This window comes from Oryctolagus cuniculus, chromosome 9 (genome assembly GCF_964237555.1).
Source record: "Oryctolagus cuniculus chromosome 9, mOryCun1.1, whole genome shotgun sequence".
In the NCBI taxonomy this organism is placed as follows: Eukaryota; Metazoa; Chordata; class Mammalia; order Lagomorpha; family Leporidae; genus Oryctolagus; species Oryctolagus cuniculus.
In genome coordinates this window covers 103016806-103036651 of record NC_091440.1, presented here as the reverse complement: position 1 = coordinate 103036651, position 19846 = coordinate 103016806, and the positions used below count along the sequence as shown (strand labels likewise).

Below are 19846 nucleotides of genomic sequence, written 5' to 3'. Positions count from 1 at the left end.
CCGTTGCCAGCAGATTGGGGGGCGGGGGCAGGGCAGGTGTGGCGCCAACTGAAAATGACGACTTAAAAAAAAAAAAAAATGACGACTGGTGCTCAGGCTACCGAGGACCCCACTTCTGGTTCCACCCCACGCCCACCTCCGCTCCGTTCCCACGGTTATATCTCCATTTACTTGGGGGTAGCGGGGAGCCAAAGGGCTCGGTGAAGTCAAGCCTTGCAATCACCTGGGGAACTGGGGGAGTAGGCATGGAGAGAAGAAGGGAGAGAGACTGGCGGCTGCTACAAATGGCTTCACTCACTGGCCACGGCAGTCCCAGTGCCACCTCCTCTAATCGAAAGTGAAAGAGGAGTCGGAGGAGAAGCGCCGGGCAGGCTGGCCAGCACCAGGTGTTTGGGGAGCTTCCTCCGCGGAGCCCCGGCCCTGCCCGCGGGTGGGATCGTGGGGAAGGGCAGAGGGCGAGGAGGGGCCTGCGAGCCGTCTCCATGCGCGCGGAGGCGGCGCGCTGTCTGCTGCTCTGCTTGGCTCTGTGCGGCGCAGCGGAAGCCGGTGAGTCGGAGGAAGACGCTAAGCTGAGGGAGCTTGGGTAGCCACCGTCCCAGGGGCCAGAAATGCAAAGGGGCCGGGGATGGCTTCTGATCCCCGATCAAGCCCAAAGGGGAGAGAGGCTCAGTGACTGGCAAAGTAAGGAACCAACCCGAGTGTGGGGAGAGGGGCCGACAGCTCTGCCGGGAGTAGGCTGCGGTAGGGGGGTCGCTCTGTGGAGGTGCTGGGGGAGCCAGGGAGCTGGCCTGGCAGCTGACACCTCCGGGAGCAGAGATCTCTTGGGCGGTGACCCGGCGATGGGGGAGGGCCGGCTACCTGTCATGGCAGCGGCAGCAGTGGACCGGCCAGGACATCTGAGAAGATGGCTGTCAGTGCCCTTGCCCCAGCCAACCACCAGGGACCTCTCCCTCGGCAGTGTTTGCTCAGTTACTTGCTTTACTGAGAACTCTGCAGGCTGAAGAGACAGTCTTTGATTCAGTAGTTGGAAACAGGAATAAAAGCGTCCGCCATTCCGAGCAAGGCAAATCCTAGGACCCCGCCTAATTCACACCAAGAAGTAGTCACCAGGAACAGCAAGCTAGTTTTGGGGACGACAGGAGGGACTGAGGGGGCCCCTGGAAGGCAGCCAACCTTCCTAGGTGACTGCAGGAGTCAGAGGCAGGGGGCGGAAAGCAGGTGCGGGGTAACCTGGGCAGGACAAAGCCCCCCCCACCCCCACCCCCACCCCGGCTGTGGCTGTGTTCCCTGCAGAGCCCGGTGCAGCAGAAGGGCAGTGGCGGGCTGTGGATGTGGTCCTCAGTTGCTTCCTGGCAGTGGAAGACAGGCACCGTGGAGCTTTTGCAGGCACTGCCAACAGGGAGAAGGCCTTGCTCGTGCTGAGGCAGGTGCCGGTGCTGGATGACGGCTCCCTGGAAGGCTTCACCGACTTCACTGTGGCCCAAGATGACCCCCCTGTTATCTTCGAGGCCTCGGGTAAAAGCCTCCCTCCCCCCGGAACAGCCCAGTTCCAACTGCACCCACCCACACCGCTTCCACGGGCTCAGGTGTTCTCAATCCAACTTGACCTCTGTGTGCACCCTTCTCCCCCAGTGGACCAGGTGCAGATTCCCCAGGCCGGGGACTTGCTCCACGCCGACTGCAGTGGCAGGGACCTGACCTGTGAGATCTCCCACTATCACCTCCAGGCCAGACAGGAGGCCAGTGTTGAGAAAGCAGCGTGGTTCATCAGTAACGTGCAGGTGTCTGGAGGGGGACCTAGCGTCTCCATGGTGATGAAGGCTCTCAGAGACGCTGAGAATGGGGCTGCCCTGCACCCCACGCTGAAACTGCCGCTGAGCTCCCAGGGAACTGTGCGGACCACAGGTGAGAAAATGAAAAGCAAGCAGCAAAAAGGAAGTTCTTTTTCTTTCTTTTTTATTTTTAATAATGGCAAGATAGAGGAGGAAAGGAACAGGCCGCCTCCATCCACATCAGTCATTTCAGGGTAAACCCTGGCCCTTGGTCCCTTCACCCTAAAAAACCCCCAAGGCCAGAAGAGCCCTGCTGGACTGCAGGCACAAAAGCTGCCTGTGCATTATCTCCCAGCGCAGACAGTGAGGGGCTACTCTGGTCACGTACATCTAGGGGCACAGGAAACTGATGACATGACACACAGGCTTCTTCAGGGTCCGCCTACTCCAAGGGAGACAACCAGGGCCAGAGCTGATTAGGGCTCCTCCTCTCCTCAGGAAGCCCCAGAACACTCAGAGCTTCCTGGGATCCATCTAAATATATGCCGCCATATCAGAAAAGGGTCCTCACATCCGTCCAGTGTCTGTCACAGTCCTAGAATGGTTAGGGATTTTTCAGCCCTTATAATACAGGTAAAAGGGAGCAAGGGCTTAGCTTAGCAGTTAAGATACCCACACCCCATGGCTGGAGTACTGAGTTCAGTTCTCAGCTCCTGCACCCAATTCTAATTTCCTATCAATGGGCGATGGCTCAAGTTTTTGTTTTCCTGCCGGGTTCCTACCTATGTGGGAAACCTAGCTGTGTTTTTATTGTTGTTGTTGTTTTAAAGATTTATTTATTTATTTGAAAGTCAGGGTTAGAGAGAGGAGAGACAGAGAGAGAGAGGTCTTCCATCCACTGGTTCACTCCCCAATTGGCCACAATGGACGGAGCTGCACCAATCCTAAGCCAGGAGCCAGGAGCTTCTTCCAGGTCTCCCATCCAGGTGCAGGGGCCCAAGGACTTGGGCCATCTTCAACTGCTTTCCCAGTCATAGCAGAGAGCTGGATGGGAAGTGGAGGAGCACCCATATGGGATGCCGGCACTGCAGGCAGCCGCTTTACCCGCTATGCCACAGCGCCGACCCTGGAAACCTAGGTTTTGTTCCCAGTTCCTGCCTCCAGCTCCAGTACCAGCCTAGCCCTGGACGTTGTGGGCATTTGGAGAGTGAACCAACGGCTGGGAGCTCTCTACCCCTCCCCCCAAAAAAACCCTTTTAAGGTAAAGAACAAAATGAACACCTGTAAACCCTTCACTTTGATTCAACTGTTAGCATTTTGCCAAATTATCTCTTCCCTTCCCTGAACTGAGATGAGCTTGCAGATAGCACGGCTTCCCCTGAAATGCTCCATGAACAGCGTGTGTTAGTCTAGAGGCAAGGGCAGCACAATTCCTCCTAAATCACAAATCATGATCCTGCAGAAGCGAACCAAGGTGGGGGCGTGGTCTCCTGACTGCACAAAGCCAGGGGTGCAGTGTATAAAGAACTGAGCCGTGCTAAAGACTTTAAAACTGACATAGCATGACTCTCAGATATCAAGTCCAAACTCAACCTTCTCCAACTGTCCCAGGAACGTTCTTTCCAGTTTCTTTTTCTCCTTTTCTAACTCCAAGATTCAGAGAAGGCTCGTGCACTGCACTCAGCTGCCTTGTCCCTTGTCTTTGATCTGAAACTGCCTTTCCCGGACAGTTTGGAAGAGTCCTGGCCAGCTGTCTTGCACGGTCGCCCCCACTTGGATTTGTCTGATTGCTCTGCCCATGACCAACAGTTTGGCTCAGTGCTGCTCCCGGGTGCATGTGGACTCAGACCCACTTAGTCTGCACAGCAGCCGGACTCCAGCAGCTGAGCAAGGCAGCGCCAGGTGCCCGCTAAAGGGCACGGAGCCAGCGAGTGGAACAGCCAGGGTCCCAACGCGCTCTCTCTGCTCCTCCAGTTCTTCCCTGGAGGAAGTAACCCACCATTTTGCATGTGTGGTTTTCTAGTGACAGATCCATATCTCTCATCAGACTGTCCAAGGTGTAAGCGACTCTAAAACAGTTAAGAGTGCCATGTGTGCCATGCGGCCTGTCCAGAGGGCTACTTCACTTTCCTTTCTGAAGATGTATTTATTTACTTGAAAGGCAGAGCAGCAGAGAGAGAGGGAGAAATAGAGATAGGTCTTCCATCTGCTGGTTCACTCTCCAGATGGCCTCAAACCCAGGCTGAAGTCAGGAGCCTGGTACTCCATCTGGGTCTCCTCACACAGGTGGCAGGGGCCTAAGCACTTGGGCCACCTTCCACTGCTTTCCTAGGTGCATTAGCAGGGAGCTGGATTGGAAGCAGAGCAGCTGGGACTCGACTTGGAGCTCACATGTGATGCTGGCGTCACAGGCAGCAGCTTAACCCACTCTTACACAACGCTGGCCCCCAGAGGCCTATTTCTTTGGGGTTTCTTTTGAGAAATTAGTTCAACCAGACACATTGTCCAGGGAGGAAGAAGAGGCAGGTATAAGCCCACAGCTCAGAGACTAAGTAACTTGAGAAAGCAGCAGCCCACCCATTACCCCTCTCTTTCTCTCTGCAGTGGAGTTCCAGGCGACAACAAGGACCCAATCCTTGAATGCCTTGCTGGGGTCCTCGGTCTCCCTGCACTGCAGCTTTTCCATGGCAGCAGGCTTGGACCTCATCAGCGTAGAGTGGCGGCAACAGCATAAGGGCAGTGGCCAGCAGGTGTACATCTGGACCACAGGAAAGGGGCAGGCCAAGCGAGATGGTGCTACCCTGGAGCCGGAGCAGCTACACGTGGCCAGGAATGCCTCCCTCACCCTTCCCGGGCTCACTGTAAAGGATGAGGGGGTCCACATTTGCCAGATCACCACCTCACTGTACCAAGTTCAACAAAACATCCAGCTTAACATCCAAGGTGAGGCCAGGGCTCAGTCATCCTGGGGAGATGGGCAGGGAGATCCCTACAGGGAATGTTTCCCAGGCTGGGATCTAAACAGACTGCACTCCTACAACCCAAATGCCATCACCTGAGACACACAGACGGTGGCATCAGATAAGGTGCCCGGCTCATAATCTTGCTGCCTTGCCCTAACTGGCCCTCTCCAGTCACCCCGGGCACCCTAAGGAGGACCAGTAGCAAACCCAGGACAGGTGATGGGAGTGGTTCTGACCAGGAGTATCTTGTCACTGATACTCTTTAATAAAAACTGCTGCTCCATTGTGGTAAGAAGCCAACACTCGGCTCTACCGTTTACTGTTCCTGAAAATGTACCCCACTGACAACCTGCATCCAGGTGGACTCTCCCCTCCCCACCCCCCGGCCCACTGCTGAGGAGGGAACTTCAGTCTCTACTCCCCCCTCTCGCTCTCAGTGGATACAGAGGACTTTCAGCCCCCCTGCGTCCCCAGTCAGGCCCCTCTGGAATCTGATTCCTCCTTCTTTCTCCAGCTTCCCCCAAAGTACGACTGAGCTTGGCCAACACAGCCGTGCCACCCACCCTCATCTGCAGCATTGCTGGCTATTACCCTCTGAATGTGGCAGTGACGTGGACCCGAGAGGAGCCAGCCGGAGCCGCAGTCCAAGTCTCCGGTGCCTCCTTCTCCAGCCTTAGGCAGAGCCCGGCTGGCACCTATACCATCTCCTCCTCCCTCACAGCAGACCCCGGCCCTGCAGGCGCCACTTATACCTGCCAGGTCACCCACATCTCCCTGGAGGAGCCCCTCGTGGCCAGCACCTGGGTGGCCCCAGCAGGTACCGGAAATGTCCCCCTTTCCCCTCCTCCGTACTTGGGCGGGCTGGGGGCGTCCCTAGCCCTCGCGTGCCCTGGCCTTGTTCTGCTGCTCGCACACTTCGGTCAGCCCCAGTTTCTTCACGCTCCTGCCTCTGCTCTCGGCTTTCTCTTTCCCAGGGCTGCAGCTGCCACAGCTTCCCCCACCCTGCAGCCTCCAGGGTACCCGGGAACAGGCTTAGGGCTGGGGGTCAAGGTTGAGTGATGCCTGTTCCTGCTCTCTGGAGGCTCCGTCCAGCAGGAGAGACAGGCAGGCAGGGAAGATGGCCAGGAGGAGCCATTGGAGTTGATATTTTAGCTTCAGGGGGAAGGGAACATTCTAGGTGGGAAGAACAGCACACGTAAGGCCAACTTACAAAACAGCCTGAAGAGAAGCTGGGAGCCGCAAACAGTTCAGCACTGCCGCGGTCAAAGGGAAACAGGGGAAGGGGAAGTGGCTCTGGAGCTTCGGGGTAATGACGTTTACCGAGCATGTACCCGGATCAGGCACTGCCCTGAGCACTTACGTGTCTGACCTCACGCACTGCAACTCCCACCTGACAGGACTGAGCGGGCCCTGGCAGAAGACGTGCAATCTGCCCCAGGTCACCTACCGAGAGGGGGGAAAAGGCAAATGTGACAGGCAGGCGACCTGCTGCGCTCACAGGCTCGCCTGTCTCCGAGCAGGAACCGCATCCTGAAAGCCACAGAACGCTGCCGAGACCTTCATACGGGAAGGGATGGGAAAGAATCTGTGCCCCGACCGCAAACGCCTGGGAGCCCCGGGCATTCCCTGGCTGCTCGCTAGACTGTGCGCGTCCCTCAAACGGGGGTTTTGTCCTGGCCTCTGTCACTGCCCAGTGGCTTACAAAATCTCAGTAACTAATCTAACCTAAATCTCTCCTGCAAAGCAGTTTTTAGAAGTGCATGCTGAGGTGGGCAGAGGTGGAAGCGGCTGTGTGAAGTAACACACGCACGCCTGGCAACCCTGGACCAGGACCAGGGCCAGGGCCAGGGCCAGGGCCGCTGTGGCTCTTCCTGCTGCGGGGAGCTGGGGGCGATGCTCACGCTGCTCTCGCCTACAGGGGAGACAACGGCCTCTGGATTCGTCTTTGCCAGCAGCCTCTTCCTTCTCGCACTGTTGTTCCTGGGGTTTCAGAGATGGCAGGGTAAGAGCCCGGATGCCCTCGGCCCTGGTCCCCCACCCATCTCGCCCGCACACCGACCCACACTACTCAGTCCCCACCCAGGCCCCGGATGGAGCCCAGGAGACCGATCTTGTTCCCTGTTTCCTCCTAGCCACCTCAGCAAGAGCTGCCAAGGCCCCGAGGCATTCTGAGTAGCATCCGCCTGTGTCAGGAAGAAGAAAGGACTCTCGGCCAAGCTGCAGAGCTGAGACTGGTGGGCAGGCAGCGCCAGGCTCCGTGCAGGCCTCTGCCTTCCCGCACTGTGTGCGCTGGGCTGATGCACCAAGGGAGAGAATGGGAAGAGGGGAGGGGACTACAGGAAGGCTGCAGGTCTGGATGGAGGCTAACGCCAAGGCGCTGGCTCTAAGGGGAGTGACAGGAAGGAATCTGGACAGCAGCAAGTGAGGGAGAAGGAGCCAAGGTCGGGCATCACCCTCAGCCTCTCCACTCGTCCCAATAAAAGCCTGTGCATCCCCGGAGGCAAAGCTGGGCCACTTCCTTGTCTTCCTACACCAGGTCACAGCCGAGCCCCATCCCCAGTCCTGGCTGCTCCAGCTGGCCCAGTGCTCAAGGCGTGACACAGAGGCCCTCACAGGCACCACTTGGGCTCCACCTCAGCGGCTCTGTGGGTGCCGCTCCTTCACAGAGCTGCAGAAACAGCAAGATTCCCATCAGCTGCTCGCTCACTCCGCCTCGGGGGCGGAATCCTCCTTCCATTCATTCCTAAAACACGCCCGGTCCATACAGGAACTCAGCACCAGACAGCTCTACGGGCAGATGATGGGGGCAAGGGGTGTTCGCTGGTGGCCTCTTCGGGGCCCATCCCCTGTGACAGGACAGGCAGTCCCGGGACCCAGAAAGGAGGTGGGTGGAGGGGCCCAAGAACCCCTGCGGTTGTTTGCCAGCGTGGGCCCACTCAGCTTCCTGTCATCACTTCCTCTCCTGACCGAGCACCTGCGAGAGCTGGGCTGCTTCAGGTACAAACAGTGGAGACCACTTCCCGTGCGACCCAGATCTCTCATCCCCGTGAAGACTGCAGGGCAAACACACACCGGCCCTGCTGGTCTAATGTAACACCAGAGTACTAGAAAGAAATGACACTCCCCAGACAACCAGCGAGTCAGTTTAACGGTAGGAATCTGTATTTTTTGCCTTTGCTGAGAATACATGAAATCGGTAAATGCCACATGCCTTTGGTGGAAGTACAACTGTATTACTCTATACAAGTATGAGGTTAGGGTTAGGAAAAAAGACAGAGAGGCGATGACAGACACACGGTGGACACCCCACATCATCTCATGGCAAACTGGAGAAGGGGATGTGGGAAGCTCAGCTTCACTTGACGGCCAAGTCCCGGGTTCAGTTGCATATTTGCTCATGCACATGGGCGGTGGGGAGGACAGGGGACAGCAAAGACACAGAAGAGGGTCTGGGAGGGGTGAGAAAGAAAGTAGAAGGGCTAACAGCCCTCCAAAAACCAAGACAGCTACAGCTGGTAAGCCTCACAGGGACAGAAACCCGGGAAAGGTGTCCCATGAGAGGGCGGGGGGGGGGCGGGCAAGAGGGCAGATTTGCTCCAGGCGTGGGGCAGAGCGTGGATAGTGGTGGTTCTTCTCCAGCGGTGACCCCTGCCTGAGGCAAGGAGGAGCCCAGAGGAGAGCGGAGGCCTTCGAGGGGCCCGCTGGGAGGGTACACTGACCGCTGTCTTCCAGCTCTTCAGTCCCGCCCTGGGGCAGGACGAAGGGACCGTGGGAAGTCGGGGCAGAAGGAAAGGAAGGATGGTTTTGCACCGTGAAATGCTGCAGCGTGGAACGTGGGCCTCCAGGCTGGGCCCGGCACAGCCCCAGCCTCCCCCTGCGCGTGGATGGGAGGACGGAGGGAAAGCGGGCCATGGGGACCCCACTTGTGTTCCCAGCTGGCACTCCTCCCCCACCTGGGTTTCCTGAAGCTTAGCCCCTCTTCCCATGGTGACCGACTGGCTCGCACCCTCGGGATCCGCTCTCTGTACACACAAACCAATCGTGGAGGAAAAGAAAGGGGGACAAATTCCGGGTGGGAATGGGTGCTTCCGAAGGGGGACAGAGAAGCACCCCACGACAGGACAGCCACACGCAAGCACACCTGCCCAACTGCTCTGTGTCCTCGAGGCCAGCCAGGCCCCAGGAGGGACCTTTTGCCCGCCCCTCCCTTGAGCAAGGACACTGGGGTGGTGTGGAGGAGAGGCTTCAGGGGGTCCTGGGAGCCCCCCTTCTAACAGCCTCACACTTCTTCATGCACCTGACCTTCCTTAGGGAGAGGCAACAAGCTCGCTGTTTTCAGCGCAGGCCCCTGAATCACTGCTTCTCTGTATCTAACAGGCTTTCCCATTCTCTTTGCCACTAATTAAAATTAATTAAGAGTCTCCAGCTTCAATTAGATGAAATCATTTGGTGGTGCCATAAACAGTATAGAATGCCGCAGAAAATGGGAAGAAGAGAGAGCTCCTTCCAGTTAGCGGCAATGGGACTGCTCCGGGATGGAAGTCGGAGTCCCGGTATTTTCATGATCACGAAGTGTTCCTCAGGCCAACAGAGAACAAAGCAAAAGGCTGTAAGATCCCCAGAGATTTAGAAACTCCTGAACTCACAGATCAGGACTAACTGCAAAACCCAGGGTATTGCATGAGACTACGGCAGACTCTAGATCAATCGCCAGCACCCCCTTCAGGCCTGGGACAGCAGAAAAGCTGCAGGTGACCAGGGCAGCGGCAGAGCAAGCTGCCGTCTTTCTAACTCTCCAGGGCCTCCTCCAGCGGCCTGGCCTGTCTGGGAGACGCTACAGGCACCAATGACCTCCCCTCCCCTGCCTCTTGGCAACTGCCTGCGCACTTCTCCTCAGCCTTCCTAGGGCCTTCCAACCCTTCTTTGGCTCTCGGGGAACTGGAGTACACAGAAAGGGGGCAGGGAGGAGGCACCAGCTGTTGCCTTTCAGGTGGTGACGTCAAGACTGCGCCACGAGCAGCATTTCCAGTGTGCAGGGACACGGAGCAAATGGACGCAGCACAGAGGAGTGGGTGGTGGAGAAGCCTGGGCCGGGATGGAGGGAGGCAGATGGGGGCGTTGTTGAAGAGAGCAGACAGAGGGAGAAGGACGTGAGTCTGGGTGACAATGGAGGACAGGGCAGGGGTGGCACATTCTCAAGTAAAAAAGTAGACTGCACACAGGAATCAGGAAGTCCCAGACGGAAGAGAGAGAGAGACAGGAGAAAACAAGAGGGCAAGTTACATCAAGTCACCACACATTCAGGTCTTTCAGGTGCAGGTGCCCCATGCCCGTACTGACCCTCTGACCCCAGCCAGCCCCACTTCCTCAGAACAGGAGGGACCTCCTCCCTGCCAAACCTTGCAAGAAGCAGGCCTGTCCATCGAGGAAGCCCCTTGGCTCCGCCCTTCTGCCCTCCCGAACCAGGCGATGATCCCCCAGCAGCGGTCTCCATACCTCAGTCAGAGCAGCCCCACTCCCCAGGCAGGCAGGCAGGCAGGCAGGGCTGGGAGGAGACTCCGGGACCTTCCCACCTCTTCACCCCACGAGCAACCTCAGCGATACTTACTTACAATAACTACCACGATGATGGCACAGATAGCTCCCAGCATGATCATCATCTGAGGAGACAGGGGGGAAAACTGAGCCCCTGGACTTGAGGAAAAGAACCAGGGCCAGAGACACTGCAGCAGAACCTCCTCCGCTCTTTTTAAGTTTCTACTGATTTATTTAAGAGGTAGAGTTACGGAGAGGGAGAGACAAAGACAAAGCTCTTCCTCCACTGGTTCACTCCCCAAATGGCCACAATGGCCGGAGCTGTGCCGATCCGAAGCCAGGAGCCTCTTCCGGGTCTCCCACGTGGGTACAGGGGCCCGAAGACTTGGGCCACTGCTTTCCCAGGCCACAGCAGAGAGCTGGATCGGAAGAGTAGCAGCCAGGACTAGAATCGGTGCCCATATGGGATGCCAACACTGCAGGTGGAGGCTTAGCCTACTCTGCCACAGCACTGGCCAAACCTCCTCCATTCTTGGGACAGCAGAAGCAGCTACCCACCACCCAGGAGGCTGCAAGGCCTCTCAGGCAGGCCCAAACCCTCTGCTTCCCAGAGAATCACGATCCCAGCACCACATCTGCAGCTCAAAAAACCATTTTTTAGGGGCTGGTATTGTGGTATAGTGGGTAAAGCTATCACCTGAGATACCGGCATCCTATAAGGGTGCTATTTCACATCCCAGCTGCTCCACTTCCAATCCAGCTCCCTGCTAATAGCCTGAAAAAAGCAGTGGAAGACGGCTTAAATGTCTAGGCCCCTGCTACCCACGAAGGAGATCTGGATGAAGCTTCTGGCTTCAGCATGACCCAACCCTGGCCACTGCAGTCATTTGGGGAGTGAACAGAGGATGGAAGATCTCTCTATGTTTCTCTGTGTGTGTGTGTAACTCTGCCTTTCAAATAAATAAATCTTCAAAAAATTTTTTGACATTAGTTGTACATACTAATAGAATACAGTGTGATCATTTGATATGTTTACAATATATAATGATCAAATCAGGATAGTGTTTCCTTCTCTTTAAACATGTATCATTTCTTTGTGTTAAGAACTCCTCTATTTCTTTATAGAATATGCTGTTGTGAACTATAGTCACCCTACAGTGCTATAGAACGCTAGAACTCACTCCTCCTAGCTTTTCATAAACTGTAGCTGGCTCCTTTTTGCTCAGTTCCTATTGCCTGGGGGCTTTGAATGGAGTTCCAGAGGTACAGACTTCAGATCTTTAGTCAATGGGTTCATATGAGGTTCATTTGACTCCTTTGAGGAAAAGCCCCTAGCCATTCCTGCGCCCCCTCCCGGGTGTTTCTCCCATTACCCGGGTAGAACTCTCTAGCGCGCCCTGGTGGCCGAGCTGGGGTAATGCAGCTCGAGTGGGCAGCGGCTGGGATTTCCTCCCAAGAGTGCAGGGCAGCGATCCTGAGCCATCAGAGGGCAGAAATCCGGAAGCTGAGAGTTTTCTTGCCTGTGACAAGTGGAGCCCAGGAAAAGAAGGGGGAGAAGACAAAAAAATTCACCTTGCAGTTTTTCCACCAATACTTCCTCTTTAGCTTGGCAGCACTGCTCTCAAACTGGGATGCACCTGCCTGCAAGGCGTCGGCTCGGTCATCCAGCTCGGAGAGCTTCTGGTCCCTCTCCAGGACCTTGTCCACGTTCACACGCATGATGTCCACCACCTGGGGGAGGCGCACAAACAAGGCTGCTAAACGCCCCACTAGAGACGCGGAAAAGAACGATGTCACCAGTCTGGCCCTGAGCAACTCTGAGGGGCGCTTCGCCTCCCAGAGCCTCTAGCTACCAGCAATACTCTTTAAAAAAAAAATGCTTCTGTGCTTTGGAAACCGAGAAACAGCTGTCCACCCACCTCCTCCACTTGCGCCTGCGTTTGCTGTAGTCGTCTGTTACTGGTCATGTTGGGAGGAGGGCCAGGGGGACCCCCACCTGGGGCAGCCCCTTCTGTCCCTTCGGCGGGTGGCTGGGCTGGAGCCGACCTGTGGAGAGAAGAGGGCAAAGTCGTATTCACCCCATGCCGCCAGGCAGCTGTGACTGGGGTGTGTGCAAAGGCAAGGGCTGCTAGCTCCCTGGCAATCCAAGCTGGGAGACCGGCACAGGGGCAAGAAGCAAACGATGAACATCCTGTCGCAATACCTACATGGGGCTTGGGGACACCTAGGGTGGCATCAAGAGATCTCACTTGGGGCTATCCTGTGACCCAAACCCAAACCTCTCCTCTGGCACAAGAGCTATGAGAAAAAGGTATCGGCCTCGGACTAAATGACATCTCCCTGGCAGTCAGAAGTCTTTCAAGTGATGGGACCTGGAAAACCCAGTCTAGAACAGCAGAAATTCACAGAAAACACTAAATCATCAGACAAGCCTATGGACTGAACTCCAGAGCTTGAATACAGAAGGGAAGAGTGAGCCGGCAGACTTGGCTTACGGGGATCCAGCTATTGGTTGCTTCACACACAGTTAGCACAGCAGGGCTGCCATAAGAACAACTTGGAGAACCACCAAAGGCAAAGTCTGTGTAGGAGGAGTGAGTCAGGACTGTTTGCTTGCTTTGTTTTTGGCAGAGATGATGGGGGTTTCACTTAGAATCTGGGGCCCAAAGTAATTGCATTAGTTATGGAAACTGTTCCAAGAGGTAAGACAGGAAGCAAAAAATGCTAGAAATAGTCCTCAGTGTACAGGCATCGTGGACATTCTGTCCTCTCTTTTTCTAGTTTTGGCAGAGTCTCAGAAGACTCACCTAGTTCCTGATGTCCCAAAGAGAAATCTTGTTTACACTGACAGCCACATGGAGACTGTTCTTTTTCAGCACCACTCAGGCCAAGGGACCCCTTAAGCTTCAAAGACAATGATCTAGTGTAGGCTCTTCAAGTGAAACTCCCCTCCACGGCCCAAACTCAACTCCTAAAGATTTCCCAGAAACTAACCTAAGGCGTGATTTTTTTCCCTGCCAAGGAGGAACCCACGGGCAGCAGGGGAGACCTCTCAAAGTTGATAGAGAACAGAAATTACAAAAAGAACCCTTCAAGCCAAAGCAGAACCTCACAAAACACACAAGAGTACTCCAAAAACTTTGTGAAAATCAGAGCTAAAAGTTTATTTTGGTGCGGGGGGGTGGGGGAACCCATGCATACTTTTGCCATAATTTGCATTATTTCCATGAACTTGCTAAAGTACCCTTATATTTTGTAGTCCAAGAGTAAATTCGCAAGGGATTAAATCACACAGCCATCAAAAAGCAAATTCCTGGGGTAATCACAAAGTATCAGCAAAGTATCTCTAGACTGAAGTTTCTCTCCTTCACTAAGCGAATTCTTCCAGTCTAATAACATGAACAACAACCCTCAGAGAGGCTACACTACACATCAGGCCTGACTCATCCCCCATTTAAAGAATCACATTTTCTTCCAAGGCACAAGGAAGCAAAGACACAGAGCCGGTGTGCCAGAGGCTCTTGTTCGCCTACTGAGCTGGCTAAGCAATCTAGTTCTGAACTGAAGGCAGGGAATTCAATGAGTAGGGAGCAGCCGATCCTGGAAGCAATCCAGGATGGTGGCACCAATGACAAGATTAAGGTCAGAGACCTCGTGATGCCCCGCTAACCACCACTCTCTCTCCATCTCCTCCCATCCATCCCACATGGATGCTATCTGGAACCATCAGCCGAGAAGGCTCCCCCTCTCCAAGTGAAAACCACCGGAATCCTAAGGTTTGCCCAAGATACACAGAATAGCAACTCTGCTAAAGCCACAAAAATCAAAGAGAAAAGGTGAGATGGTTAGACAAGCATTTGGGTAGCTCATTTCACTTGCGACTCGTGGGGAGTTGGAAAAACAGCAGGGAAATATCCAGGGATTAAGCAGTAATGAGAAAGAAAATTTCCTCTTAGACACAGGGTGGTCCTGCCGGGGAAGTGCTTCATTTGCGTGGTTCTCCCTCAGGACTCTGGGAGAGGGGTGAGGCTGAAGATGGTTGGAGACTAGACTGTGTGTGTTGGGAGGAAGGGGGCCATGCTCAGCCCCTCCCTGTTTCTCCCGAATACTTGACTAGCACTCTACGACAGGAAAACACCTCCTAAACGGATGGCCTTGGAACAGACGTTGCGTGGGCTCACACGCCACTGCCCCTTGAGTCCCCGGGCTGCCCACTTGGAGTTTCTGGAGTTTGTTGCTCACTGCTACCACGGCGGCACACATCACACACCTTGGGTGAGATTCATACGCAAAACCCAGAGATGGCAGAGCAACCCAAGGTACCCACGGGCAAGTGCACCTGACCACAGCAAAGAGCCTTGGAGGTCCCAACGTGGCTGTCTCCAGCCCCCGTATCGCCCTCTCCCCGGGCTACCCTAGGCGGAGGCTCCATGAAGACGAGAGGAGAGGGTGCAACGAATATGGGACCCCTGCGCCCCTGCCGCGCCGACGCGGTGCTAGCTGCGCCTGGTGCGGGCGTGGGGTGCTGCCCCCCTCCCCGGGGATGGCCCGGTCTGGGGGCGGCGCGCGGTGGTGGTTCCCCGCGTCGCCGCAGCTGCTGCAATGCGCCATTTTCCGTCCCGCAGAGTCCGGCGCTGGGGGCGAGAGTCAGCAAGGAGGCGTCGAGCCCCCACATGGGAGACAACTCACATTTTTCTGACGGAGGGAGGTTGGGTCCGTCCCCTCTGCCGAGGCTGCGACGAGACACGGGGCGGTGGGACGCTGCGGCCGGAGCGGACGGAACCACCGAGCTCCGCCTGCCGCTGACCACCCGGAGCTCTAGCCGCGGTGGAACTTACTGCAGCTGCCGCGCCAGCCGCATCTTTATTAGCGCCGGCCACGCCCCCGGGCTACATGGACAACCCAGTGGCCCAATCCACGCCCAGGAAAGTCGTTGGACCCAGGAGCGAAGGCGGGACTAAGTCCTAGCCTGCCCCGCCCCTGTAAGTTTGCCAATCACAGCTCTCCTCTCATCTCGGCTCGGAAAGGATGCGGCGGCGGTGAGGCTCGTACCTGTCCAGCTAAGCGACGGGGCGAGGTGGAAATGCTGGCCCTGCCGGTCCGCGACAGTTTGAAGGAGGCCTGTTTGGGGCCTCTCAACCAGTGGCCGAGCGGCTCCTGCAGTCTCTGGAGTACTAGCAGAGGCGGTGTTTTGGCGGGAGGAGTGGGCTTCAAAAAGCATTGTCCTTTATTTCAGTGTGTTCATGAACGATCTGAAGCCCGTGCATATGTGCCTACGCTGTGGCCCAGACCTGGCCGCTGCTCCACCCCGCCTCTGAGAAGTTGCTCTGACGGTTTCAGGATCCACAGGATCCCTCGTGTTTCAAGAATGCTCTCCCTTCCACGTCGCCAGAGGTAAAACACCTTTACTTTATGTCCAAGAAAAAACGATGCAATGAAACATTTGCAGTGCTTTCTGACCGTGCAGAATCTCTAGTTTACATTTATTGGAAGTGTAGAGATTTTCCTCACATTTCACGCTCCCGCATAGACAAAACGGAAAATAGAAAATAATTATATTAAAGCAGTATCCCTAAAACTTCACATTCAGAGACTGATTCTTAGTGATTTTTTTTTTTTTTACTCATTTTTAGGTGCCCGTGAACTTCCACACAAAGCGCATGCCTCAAAAGCTGTGGTGATACAGCCTTCCCCAAGTCTTCTTCCTTTTCTGGAATTTTCTTCCAAGCCTGAAACCCATTTTGCAAGTTTTGATTTAAATGAGCAGGTATGACAAATAATGTGTGACTGCTGACTAATAGCTACAGTGAAACATCCCAACCTAGGAGATATTAAAATGAAAAAAAAAAGTGCCTCCTAGAATCAATAAGATATATTATCTGCTTAAAGTATAGCCCTCCCCCATATCCATCGTTTAAGGAACTACCAGAGTGATCTATCCATATGCCATAACTCTGCTTAAAACCTTTGAAACAGGGACAGGTGTTTGGCAGAACTCGCATTCCATACCAGAATCCCCGGGTTCAAGTCCCTGGATTTCCTTCCGATCCAGCTTTCTGCTAATGTGCATGCTGGGAGACAGCAGGGTGATGACTCAAGGACTTGGGTCCCTGACACCCATGTGGAAGACCCAAATGCAGTTCCTGGTGCCTAGTTCCATTTGGCCCAGCCCTGGCTGTTGAACACATTTGTGGAGTGAACCGGCAGATAGACAGTCTCTCTGTGTCTGCCTGTATCTGTTTCTCTCTGTGTCTGTCTCACTGCCTTGCAAATAAGTAATTTTTTTAAAAAACCCTCAAAGGAATGTTCTTAGAAACAATGTACTGATCCCCTCCTCCTTCTGAAACTACATCAAAATGACAATTTGTGAAAACCGAAAACAATTTATAAGCCATTAAAGACAATGTGAAAATGAGCAAGAGCGAGCCTTGTGGCTCAGCAGGTTAAGCCACACTTTACAACCCCGCCATCCCATATTAGAGTGCCAGTTTGAGTCCCGGCTGTTCCACTTTTGATCCAGCTCCCTGCTTTGTGCAGGGAGATCATGGCTCAACAGCCAGGGCTGGGTCCAGTTGAAGCCAGGATCCTGGAACTCCCTCTGGATCTCCCATATGGGTGGCAGGGGCCCAAACACTTAAGCCATCTTCTTACTGTCTCCCATGACACCTTAGCAGGAAGCTGCATCAGAGGCAGAGTAGCTGACGCTGGCACCCAGGCACTTATATGAGATGTAGACATCCCAAGACAGAGCTTAACCCACTGCACTACAATGCCTACCTGTACCTCTTAATTTTTTATCTTTGAATAATTATACATTTACAGGAGGTATCAAAAAAAAAAAAAAAAAAACACAAGAGGGTTCCCTTGCAGCCCTTCACCCTCTCCCAGTGGTAACACCTTGTATAACTCCAGTATGCATTAAAACAAGAAAATTGACATTGATGCAATCCAGAGTTTATTTCTTATTTTGCAAGCTTTACAAACATTTGTGTATACGTTTGCATAATTTTATGCTATTTTTATCACACTTGTAGATTTGTGCAACCACTACTACAGGATGTAGAATTATTATGTTACCACAAGGCTCCCTTGTGCTGTTGTGTTATAGCTACCTCACCCCATCCCTAACCCTTGACTACACTAATTCGTCTTTTGTTGTTGTTCTAAGATTTACTTATTTATGGAGCTGGCACTGTAGCATAGCGGGTAAAGCTGCTGCCTGCAGTGCTGGCATCCCATGTGGGTGCCAGTTCGAGTCCTGGCTGCTACACTTCTGATCCAGCTCTCTGCTATGGCCTGGGAAAGCAGTGGAAGATGGCCCAAGTCCTTGGGCCCCCACTGCCACAAGGGAAGACCCGGAGGAAGCTCCTGGCTCCTGGCTTTGGATCGGTGCAGCTCTGGCTGTTGCGGCCAATTGGGGAATGAACCAGCAGATGGAAGACTTCTCTCTCTCTGCCTCTCCTTTCTCTGTGTAACTCTGCCTTTCAAATAAATAAACAAATCTTAAAAAAAAAAAAAAAAAAAAAAGCCAGAAGCTTCTTCTGTGTCTCCCATGCAGGTGCAGAGGTCCAAGCACTTAGGCCATCTTCCACTGCTTTCCCTGGTCATTAGCAGAGAGCTGGATTGGAAGAGGAGCAGCTAGCACTCGAACCCATGCCCATGTGGGATGCCAGCATTGCAGGCAGAGGCCTAGCCTGCTACGCCACAGCACCAGCCCCTAGCTATATATCTTCTTTGATGAAATGTCTGTTTATGTCTTTTGCTCATTTTCTGATTGTATTGCTTACATTATTTTACTATCAAATTTTGAGAGCTCTTTACATATTCTATATATAAATGAATTTTGACCAGTATGTAATTTCTCTTGGTCTGGCATTTGTCTTTTAATCTTCTTAATGTGGTCTTTTGTAGAGTGAAGGTTTTAATTTTGATAAGGTCCAATTTAATTTGATTACAAAGTTTAGTTCAGGAACCTTTCCTCTCCCTCTGTGGATGTCCAATTGCTCCAGGACCATTTGTTGAAAAGGCAGTCCTCCATGGAACTGGTTTTTTTTTTTTTTACTTTGTCAACAATCAGCTGGACATGTTGGTGTGGGTCTTCTCCATTTCTGTGTTTTCTCTTCAGTTCAATGTGTTTATCCTTCTCCCAGTACCACGCTGTCTTGGGTATTGTGGTGAAATAATAAGCCTTAACATCAGATAGAGTTTATTCCTCCCACTTTATTCTTTTTCAAAATCTTTCTAGGCCCTTTGCCTAAAAGGGCATTTTAAAATATGTATGATGAGCTGATAAGAAAGTAAGACGATCTAAGACCAAAAACTAAGTGAAAACTGGAACTCAGAGAGGTGGCTCCAGAGCCTCACACGCTGCTGCTAAGGTGTCGCAAAGTGCAGGTCTTACCCAAAATTAGAAATCCAGTAGAAGGCGCTTGGCATAAAGCCGAAACCCCAAAGAACTAAAGAATTGCATCCTCATGTAGGAGTAGACTGACAGACCCGCTGTGCTGTGGTGGATTAAGCTGCCACTTACGATGATGTGGCTTCCCATATCAGAGTGCCAGTTCAAGTCCCTGCTGCTCCACTTCTGATCCAGCTCCCTGCTAATGTACTTGGGAAAGCAGCAGAGGATGGTCCAGATACTTGGGCCCCTGCCACCTATGGAAGACACCAGGATGGAGTTCCTGGCCCCAGCTGTTGCAGTGATTTGAGGAGTGAACCAGAAGATAGAACATCTCTTTATCTCTCTCACTCTGTGTATGTGTGTCACCCTGCCTTTTGAATAAATAAATCCACTCATGGTGGATTAAAAATATGCTAGCACTTAAACTGCCCTGTGAGACTGTTCAGATAATTGTCTGGAACCTCGTGCCAACTGGAGCTATTTTATTTTTCTCTTTTAAATATTTTCAGATATTTATAACCATTATATATGGTTTTCCTACATGAATTCCTTATTGATCCTAAAAACAAAACAGGGAGAATTTAAGTGGTTTTGAGTGGACGGTACCTCCGAGTACCTGGCAGAAGAACTGCAAATCCTCTCTGGATGAACTCATCTTCAATGTAGGCCTTGGGGAATTTCCACAGATACAGTTCCAAGAAAAGCAAATTGTGGTCGAAAATTGAAAACAAGTAAGAAACAAGGTACCAAGAATAAAAACCAGTCACAGTAGAGACAGGAAAAAAGAAAGAAAATTAGAAAATACTTCAATGTCTGACTAATAGAGAACCTCAAAGCAGAAAACAGGATATGTGACACAGAGTGTGTGTGTGTGTGAGTATAAAAGAAACACAAGAATATTTTCCTGAATTGAATAAGCCTTTCCAGATTAAATAGTGTATATTTGTCCAGCACAGTAAAAATAATAATAAAAAAACAAGACCCATCTTTGCGAAATATCAGAATGCTACAGGAGATCCTAAAATCTTTCGAAAAGAGAATAAAAATGGAACAGAAATCATAATGTGTCTCAATACAAGATTGGGAGACAGTGGACAATGGTCTGATTCCTTTAAAATTCCATGAAAAACACATTATTAACCTAGAATTCTATTATAGCCAAATTATCAGCAGAA

At 53.0% G+C, this 19846-nt stretch overlaps 2 protein-coding genes and 1 long non-coding RNA gene across 6 annotated transcripts; 2 read left to right on the top strand and 1 right to left on the bottom strand.

The window, feature by feature from the left end:
* The first annotated feature begins 80 nt into the window (after positions 1-80).
* Positions 81-7941, top strand: TAPBPL (TAP binding protein like). 3 transcript variants are annotated; one of them, XM_008259729.4, is made up of 7 exons: positions 81-546; positions 1294-1515; positions 1633-1905; positions 4377-4715; positions 5250-5552; positions 6654-6737; positions 6868-7240. In XM_008259729.4, exons 1-7 carry the CDS (start codon positions 483-485, stop codon positions 6909-6911), a joined length of 1329 nt encoding a protein of 442 aa, XP_008257951.3. In that variant the 5' UTR covers positions 81-482; the 3' UTR covers positions 6912-7240. The 3 variants fall into 3 exon arrangements, with proteins under 3 accessions (XP_008257951.3, XP_017198892.3, XP_008257950.3); XM_017343403.3 differs by lacking the exon at positions 6868-7240 and adding an exon at positions 7707-7941 and having other exon boundaries at positions 173-546; XM_008259728.4 differs by having other exon boundaries at positions 502-681.
* Positions 7876-15108, bottom strand: VAMP1 (vesicle associated membrane protein 1). Its single transcript, XM_008259725.4, has 5 exons — positions 14960-15108; positions 12190-12316; positions 11843-12001; positions 10344-10395; positions 7876-9947 (listed from the first exon to the last, which is right to left on the bottom strand). Coding segments are annotated over exons 1-5 (357 nt in total). The 5' UTR covers positions 14962-15108; the 3' UTR covers positions 7876-9930.
* A 159-nt stretch (positions 15109-15267) lies between these two features.
* LOC108177003 (uncharacterized) lies at positions 15268-19633 on the top strand. Of its 2 annotated transcripts, none has more exons than XR_001793718.3 (3): positions 15268-15664; positions 15904-16037; positions 17829-19633. It is a non-coding gene; the product is annotated as an uncharacterized lncRNA (long non-coding RNA). The 2 variants fall into 2 exon arrangements; XR_011378979.1 differs by lacking the exon at positions 17829-19633 and adding an exon at positions 17439-17797 and having other exon boundaries at positions 15287-15664.
* The last annotated feature ends 213 nt before the right edge of the window (positions 19634-19846 follow it).